We start from the raw sequence: 9,176 nt of genomic DNA on the forward strand, positions 1-9,176 counted from the left end.
AAAGAGGCAGAGAGGAATGACTAGGAAAATTCCCCTGCTGTTTCATGTGCTTGTCTTTCTTGGAGCTTTGCACATGTATCTTGTCCCTCCTTGGCCTCCACTCTGTAGCTTGCCAAGCCCCCAGAAAGCAGGGTGGGCCTCTCAGCAGTGGACCTCTCCTTTTGCCTCTTTCTCCAGGTCACTGGTCTTCTGGTCTGGACTTGATCCTTCCCCCAGATCACCATGGCCATGGCCAAGGCCAGAAACCCCCGGGAGGCATTGCTCTGGGCCTTGAGTGACCTTGAGGAGAACGATTTCAAGAAGTTAAAGTTCTACTTAAGGGATATGACCCTGTCTGAGGGCCAGCCCCCACTGGCCAGAGGGGAGTTGGAGGGCCTGATTCCGGTGGACCTGGCAGAATTACTGATTTCAAAGTATGGAGAAAAGGAGGCTGTGAAAGTTGTCCTCAAGGGCTTGAAGGTCATGAATCTGTTGGAACTTGTGGACCAGCTCAGCCACATTTGTCTGCATGGTGAGTGCGGAGTAGGGGAAGGGGAGGGCAGGATGGCACTGGGACTCCCCTCCCGCCATGGCATTTCCAGAGCTGCCTGTAGCCTGTAACTTATGCCTTCTGTCACCTTGTCCTCTAGTCCCTGGTGCCCCAGAGTCCTTGGTGGTCTCCACCTGAGGGTTCCAACAACTGTCAGGAGGGGGACTGAGCCAAAGCTGGGATTTATTTAAGAAAAGACTAGTCTTTCTTCCCCATCTCCTACCTCCAGTTGCAGTGGCAGAGAAGGGGAGAGTCTGAAGAAAGGGGCTTAGAGACTGGGAGGGTGTTGTTGAAGGGATTTCCACTAACCAGAAGAAATAGCATCAGGATGTAGGGGTCAGACCTGTCCCTAGCTGCTTCCTGGCAGGCAGCTCAGGCTGCTTCTAAGTCTTCTGTTCCTGATCTCTCAAGGAACCACACTACAGAGTGGGTGGTGTGGAACCTCATGGCCTCCTTGTTCTTCCTGTGGGTGCCTGGGAGGAGGGAGGGATCGTTTGGTGCCTTTGCTCCCTCCCATAGGCTCCTTTCATGCCTGAAAGCTCCTCTGCTACATACAAATGGGAGGGTTTCATGGACCCAGAGTCATGGCTGTTTCTGAGAAGCTGGTTTATATTTAGCATTTGGCTTGTCCTTTCCCAAGAACAGGCTTATCTTAGTCCCTTTTGTATTGCTATAAAGGAATATCTGAGACTGGGTAATTTATAAAGAAAAGAGGTTTATTTGGCTCATGGTTTGGCAGGTGGTACAAGAGGCATATTGTCAACATTGACTTCTGGTGAGGCCTCAGGAAGCTTTCAGTTATGGAAGAAGGCAAGGTCAGAGCTGGTGTGTCACATGGCAAGAGAGGGAAGAAGAGAGAGGGGAGGAGGTGCCAGGCTCTTTTAAACAACCAGCTCTTGTGTAGCTAATAGAGCAAGAACTAATTCATTACCGTGGGGAGGGCCCCAAGACATTCATGAGGGATTTGCCCCCATGACAAAAACAACTTCCACTAGGCCCTACCTCCAACATTGGGGATCACATTTCAATGTGAAATTTGGAGGGGACAAACATCCAAACTATATCAAGGCTCCTATCACTTCACCATCCTCAGGCATCCCTTTCCTTTCCCCTCTCTCTGTCCTCACCTCTTCACATGGAGACATTTCACATGAACACTCAGACATTCATGCATTCTCACACAGGCATTTTGCACTTATATGTATTCTTACAGACACACACTTGCTGATGCACACTGACATGACTTCCCTGCACAACAGTACACGAAGATCCATGAGCACATGTGGATACCAGCATTCATGCACAGATATCCACACACACAGAACACACCCTTGCACACTCATACAGATGTGCATATGCATACTGCACCTGCACACACACACTCATGCACACATATAGTGGCCCCTCCCCATGAAGCCAGAACTATAATCTCAGCGAGATCCAAGTTGGAGACATACAAGAAGACTAATGAGCAGAGTCAGTTTGGAGGGGCCATTTTGCCTTCTAAAATTCCCATTTCACCACCTAACATCCCATTTGTTTGGCTCAGATTACAGAGAAATATACCGAGAGCATGTGCGCTGCCTAGAGGAATGGCAGGAAGCAGGAGTTAATGGCAGATACAACCAGGTGCTCCTGGTGGCCAAGCCCAGCTCAGAGAGCCCAGAATCACTTGCCTGCCCCATCCCAGAGCAGGAGCTGGACTCTGTCATGGTGGAGGTTCTATTTGATTCAGGGGAAAAGCCCTCCCTAGCCCTATCCTTAGTTGTGCTACAGGGATCGGCTGGCACTGGAAAGACAACTCTCGCCAGAAAAATAGTGTTGGACTGGGCCACTGGTACTCTGTACCCAGGCCGGTTTGATTATGTCTTTTATGTAAGCTGCAAAGAAGTCGTCCTGCTGCTGGAGAGCAAACTAGAACAGCTCCTTTTCTGGTGCTGCGGGGACAATCAAGCCCCTGTCACAGAGATTCTGAGGCAGCCAGAGCGGCTCCTGTTCATCCTGGATGGCTTTGATGAGCTGCAGAGGCCCTTTGAAGAAAAGTTGAAGAAGAGGGGTTTGAGTCCCAAGGAGAGCCTGCTGCACCTTCTAATTAGGAGACATACACTCCCCACATGCTCCCTTCTCATCACCACCCGGCCCCTGGCTTTGAGGAATCTGGAGCCCTTGCTGAAACAAGCACACCATGTCCATATTCTAGGTTTCTCTGAGGAGGAGAGGGCGAGGTACTTCAGCTCCTATTTCACGGATGAGAAGCAAGCTGACCGTGCCTTCGACATTGTACAGAAAAATGACATTCTCTACAAAGCGTGTCAGGTTCCAGGCATTTGCTGGGTGGTCTGCTCCTGGCTGAAGGGGCAGATGGAGAGAGGCAAAGCTGTCTTAGAGACACCTAGAAACAGCACTGACATCTTCATGGCTTACGTCTCCACCTTCCTGCCGCCCGATGATGATGGGGGCTGCTCCGATCTTTCCCGGCACAGGGTCCTGAGGAGTCTGTGCTCCCTAGCTGCTGAAGGGATTCAGCACCAGAGGTTCCTATTTGAAGAAGCTGAGCTCAGGAAACACAATTTAGATGGCCCCAGGCTTGCCGCTTTCCTGAGTAGTAATGACTACCAATTGGGACTTGCCATCAAGAAGTTCTACAGCTTCCGCCACATCAGCTTCCAGGACTTTTTTCATGCCATGTCTTACCTGGTGAAAGAGGACCAAAGCCGGCTGGGGAAAGAGTCCCGCAGAGAAGTGCAAAGGCTGCTGGAGGTAAAGGAGCAGGAAGGGAGTGATGAGATGACCCTCACTATGCAGTTTTTATTGGACATATCGAAAAAAGACAGCTTCTCGAACTTGGAGCTCAAGTTCTGCTTCAGAATTTCTCCCTGTTTAGCGCAGGATCTGAAGCATTTTAAAGAACAGATGGAATCTATGAAGCACAACAGGACCTGGGATTTGGAATTCTCCCTGTATGAAGCTAAAATGAAGAATCTGGTAAAAGGTATTCAGATGAACAATGTATCATTCAACATAAAACATTCAAATGAAAAGAAATCACAGAGCCAGAATTTATTTTCTGTCAAAAGCAGCTTGAGTCATGGACCTAAGAAGGAGCAAAAATGTCCTTCTGTCCATGGACAGAAGGAGGGCAAAGATAATATAGCAGGAACACAAAAGGAGGCTTCTACTGGAAAAGGCAGAGGGACAGAGGAAACAGATGAGGAAGTTAGGTGCAGTGGGATGGGATGCAGGGAAATGGGGACAATCACGCTGAAGGGTTGGAGGAATGAAGGGGTGAAGGGACGCACAGGAAGATGTGGAAAGACAGACAAAGTTAAAAAGGATGGAGAGAGGAGAATCAAGACTAACGGGTAATAGAAGGAGTGAAGGACAAAAGAACAAATAGAAAAGAGAATTAGATTCGAGACGATCAGAAGATATAAACATAGGACCTGGGCAAATGTGCAGTGAGTCCTTAGGAACAGCCCCATGCACCACCAAGGTCTCTAGTACCATCCCCAGAGGCTGTTTATAACTTCCTACAGTAAAGAGTATAGTTTCCATAGCTCCTCTTATATGTTAATGACCAAACATTTGATTCTGACATTTTACTCTTTCCTATACAATATACTATTTCCTGATTATTTCAGAGAGGGCTTCTGGAAACATTTCCAGGAATTGTTTTTACAGCCTAAAACTATAGGGATACAGACATGTAAGAAAGGCAAGGATTATACATTTTGAATTCATCATGCTGTGTCCAGACCTGTGCAAAAACCTGGCATAGAATAGTGTGTAGTAAAGGTTTATTGAATGTGTGTCTAGGGACCTCTTTGTCCTCAATCTGAAATTAAGATAAGTTTATATAATTAAAGATTTTGATACATGGATGTTGGCAATTGGGAGAAGGAAAGGATAAATTTGGAGTTACATACCAAGGCTCCACCAGATGAAAATAGTGCCTGACTGTGGATTTCATGGGCAACAAAAGCAAATGTAACACAAGAACTTATATTGGTGTTATAAGCATGTTAAAATTATGCCAGAGATAATATAACAGTTTTATGGGCTAGAAATAATAAACGTAAATTACTTATGATCATTATTGCTAGTTGAATATGCATAAAATATCGTTGATGTGAGAATCAGTGTGTTTTACTGGAAAGATTAGGAACACTGGTTCTAATAAACCTGGTTCTAAATATTGGATCTAAATACTGGATCTGCCATTTTCTAGCTATATACCTTTGCTCAATTACTTATCTTTTCCAAGAGTCAGTTTAAAACAATTTATAAAATAAGAATTGTAACATTTATAATTTGGGGAAATATAAGGTTTAGACCTACTACTGTTACTGCTACTAGAGTAGCAGAAACCATGACAATAATAAAAGCTAACACATTTTAGAGCTGTTGTTGTGTGCCAGGTTTTGGGCAAGCATTTACATACACATACAGTTTAGTTTTCTCCCATTTTAAAAATGTACATAAATGTTCTATTTTGTCTTGGCCTCTTCCCCTCAACATCTAGTTTTTATATGTTACACATAATGTTGCCATAATCATTTTGAATGTCTTTTTCTGCACATATATATTCATTTGTGTTGGATATACCTAAAACTGGAACTTCCAGGTCAAAGGATATATATGTCTTTGGCTATAGAAGATAAAAATGAACAATTTTTCAAAGTGGTTGTATTAATCTTCTTTAATAAATAGTGTGTAAGAGTTACCACTATTCCAAATCCTTGTCAATGCTTAGTATTGTCAATCTTTTCACTTTAGCTATTCTTGTGGTTACATAATCATGGTTTTAATTTGCATTTTTCCTATGAGTAATGAGGTTGTCTATACAAACCTTTATTGGCTGTTTAGATACACCCTTTGGTGAATTGACTATTAACATTTTTTATTCATTTAAAAATGTGAACAGTATCTCTCATGAGCATATATGCAAAAACCCTCAACCAAATATGAGCAAATTGAATCCAACAGTGTATAAAAAGAATTATATATTATGACCAAGTGAGATTTATTTCAGGTATATAAGGCTAGATCAGTATTTAAAAATTAATGTAATTTATCACATCAACAGGCTAAAGAAGTAAAATCATATGATCATATCAATAGATACAGAAAAACATTTCCAACATCTATTTATGATAAAAACTCTCAACAAATTAGGAATAGAGGGGAACTTCTTCAGTTTGATAAACAACATCTACAAAAGCCCTATGGCTAAAATCATACTTAATTGTGAGAAAGCAGATGCTTTCACCATAAGATTGGGAACAAGACAAGGATGCCTTTTCTCACCACTCCTATTCAACTTTGTGCTGGACATCCTAGCAATGCAATAAGAGAAGAAAAGGATGCAGCCGTAAAAAAGAATGAGATCATGTCTTTTGCAGGGACAAGAATAGAGCTGGAGGCCATTATCCTTAGCAAATTAATGCAGGAATAGGCAACCAAATACCACATGTTCTAACTTATAAGTGGGAGTTAAATGATGAGAACACATGGACACATAGAGGGGAACAACACACATTGGGGCCTATCAAAGGCTGAGGGGTGGGAGGATCAGGAAAAATAACTAATGGGTAGTAGGTTCAACACCTGGCTGATGAAATAATGTGTACAACAAACCCCCGACACAAATTTACCTATGTAACGGACCTGCACATGTGCCCCTGAACTTAAAAGTTAAAAAAAGAAGGAAAGGAAATAGAAGATATAGTGATTGGGAGGGAAGAAATAACATGTCTTTGTTCACAGATGACAAAATTGTCTATGTAGAAAATGTCAAAGAATTTATTTTTTAAACCCTCTGGAACTAATAAGTAATTATAGTAAGATTGAAGGATACAAGGCTAATATGCAAAATTCTATTGGTTTCTTATATACCAGCAATGAACACAACACCATCTACCTTAGCACCAAAAAACACTTACATATAAACCAATTAAATATGTACATGATCTCTATGAGGAAAATGACAACACTCTGAGGAAAGAAATCAAAGAAGCTGTAAATGAATGGGAAGATTTTCCATGTTCATGAATAGAAAGACTCAATATTGTTAAGATGTTAGTTTTCCCCAATTTGATCTGTAGATTCAATGCAATCCCAATCAAGATCCCAGCAAATAACTTTGTGGACATTGATAAGCTGATTCTAATGTTTATGTGCAAAGGCAAAAGACTCAGAATAGCCAATAAAATATTGAAGAAGAACAAAGTTGGAGGAGTGCTGCTATCCAACTTCTTCCTATTATAAAGCTACAGTAATCAAGACAGTATGGTATTGTTAAAATAATAGAGAAATCAGTGGAGTGGAATAGAGAACCAGAAACAAACCTGCACAAAAATGGTCAATTGATCTTAGACAAAGGAGCAAAAGCAATTTAATGGAGAAAGCTTACTCTTTTCAACAAACGGTGCTGAAATAACTGGACATCCACATGTAAAAAAACGAATCTAGTGTAAAATACAAAAGTACTAATATAAACTGCTAGAAGATAATATAGGAGAAAATATAGGTGACCTTGGGTTTGGTGATGACTTTTTAGATATAACAGCAAAAGCATGAATCATTAAAAAAAGAATTAGTTGACTTCATGAAAATTCAAAACTTTTGCTCTGTGAAAGACACTGTTAAGAGAATGAAAAGATAAGCCAAAGACTGGGAGAAAATATTTGCAAACACATATCTGATAAAAGACTTGGGTAAAAAAATATACAAATAGCTCTTAAAACTCAATAATAAGTAAACAGTCTACTTAAAAAGTGAGTAGGAGGCCGAGGCTGGTGGATCCACGAGGTCAAGAGATCGAGACCATCCTGGCCAACGTGGTGAAACCCCGTCTTTACTAAAAATACAAAAATTAGCCGGGCGTGGTGGCACACACCTGTAGTCCCAGCTACTCAGGAGGCTGAGGCAGGAGAATTGCTTAAATCCGGGAGGCAGAGGTTCCAGTGAGCTGAGATCGCACCACTGCACTCCAGTCTGGCAATAGAGTGAGACCCTGTCTCAAAAAAAAAGGTGAGTAAAAAGATTGGAACAGACAGCTTATTAAAGAAGATACACAGATGGCAAATAAATATTTGAAAAGATGCTCAACTTCATATGTCATTAGGGAACTGCAAACTAAAACCACAATAAGATACCATGACACCCCTGTTAGAATGGCTAACAACCCAAATCCTGGCAACACTAAATGCTTGTTAGGATGTGGAGTAAGGGGAGCCTTATTCATTGCTAGTCAGAATGCAAAATGGTACAGCCACTTTGAAAGACAGTTTGGCAGTTTCTTACAAAGCTAAACATAGTTTTACTATATGTAAGATCTAGCAGTTATGCTCCTAGATATTAACCCAAGTGAGTTGGAAACTTATGTCCACATAAAAACCTGCACAGGAATATTTATAGCAGCTTTGTTCGTAATTGCCCAAATTTGGAAGCAACCAAGATGTCCTTCAATAGGTGATGGATAAGCAAACTGTGATACATCCACATAATGGAATAGTATTCAGTGATAAAAATAAATGAGCAATTAAGGCATGAAAAGATATGGAGGAGCCTTAATGCAACTACTAAGTGAAAGAAGTCAGTCTGAAAAGGCTGCATACTGTATAATTCCAAATACATGCTCTTATGAAAACTGAAAAACTACAGAGACAATTAAAAAATCAGTGGTTGCCAGGGGTTCAAGGAGAGTCAGGCAGAGATAACTAGGTGGAGGCACAGGCATTTTAGGATAGTAAAACTATTCTGTGTGATATTGTAATGATGGAGTCATGACATAAATTTTTCAAAACCCATAGAGCTATACAATACAGAGTGAATCCTAATGTAAACTGTGGCTTGTAGTTAATAATAGTGTGTCAAAATTGGTTCATCAATGATCACAAATGTGTCACACTAATGCAAGATGTTAATAAGAGAAATTTTGTGAGGGGGTGGTGGTGGTGGAGAGGGTATATAGGAACTTTCTGCACTTAAAAAAGTTTTATTGAAGTATAATTAGTTTAATACAATAAATTGTGCATATTTAATATATAAAATTTGATGAATTTGTACATACACGTACATCTGTGAAACCATCACTACAATCAAGGTAGAAGACATAACAATCCCTCCAAAAATGTTCCCGTGTCCTTTTTTCTTTTTGTGTGTGTTAAAAACACAACACAAAATTTACCCTCTTATAAATTTTTAAGCACATAATACAGTATTGTTGACTATATGTGGGAATTCTGTACTTTCCACTCAATTTTTCTTTAAACCTAAAATTGCTCTTGAAAAACTAAGGAAATCTGAATAAAGTATGGACTTGAGTTAATAAAAATATGGTTAACTTTACTGATATATAGGATATTAAAAATATTCTGGGTGTTAGGTCGTTTATCAGTTAATATGTGTTACACATATCTCTTCTTTTTTTTTGGCTTGTTTTTTCAGTCTCTTGATGCCTTTTGATAAAGGAGTTCTTAATTTACTCATTTTTTCTTTTATGATTAATAATTTTATTTTCTGTTTAAGACATTTTCTATCCTGAGAATATAAAATAATCTCCTATATAAACTTCCAGAAACTTTATTGCTTTATTTAACATATTTAGTCTCGTAAACCACTAGGAATTAATTTTTGTGTATGA

General features: G+C 40.5%; 1 protein-coding gene across 1 annotated transcript; it reads left to right on the top strand.

Annotated features, from left to right (window-relative positions):
- Nucleotides 1-222: 222 nt before the first annotated feature.
- On the top strand, nucleotides 223-3,959 carry NLRP10 (NLR family pyrin domain containing 10). The gene is made up of 2 exons (XM_002822072.3): nucleotides 223-511; nucleotides 2,079-3,959. Exons 1-2 carry the CDS (start codon nucleotides 223-225, stop codon nucleotides 3,893-3,895), a joined length of 2,106 nt encoding a protein of 701 aa, XP_002822118.2. The 3' UTR covers nucleotides 3,896-3,959.
- Nucleotides 3,960-9,176: the final 5,217 nt, after the last annotated feature.

Source organism: Pongo abelii, chromosome 9 (genome assembly GCF_028885655.2).
Source record: "Pongo abelii isolate AG06213 chromosome 9, NHGRI_mPonAbe1-v2.0_pri, whole genome shotgun sequence".
In the NCBI taxonomy this organism is placed as follows: domain Eukaryota; kingdom Metazoa; phylum Chordata; class Mammalia; order Primates; family Hominidae; genus Pongo; species Pongo abelii.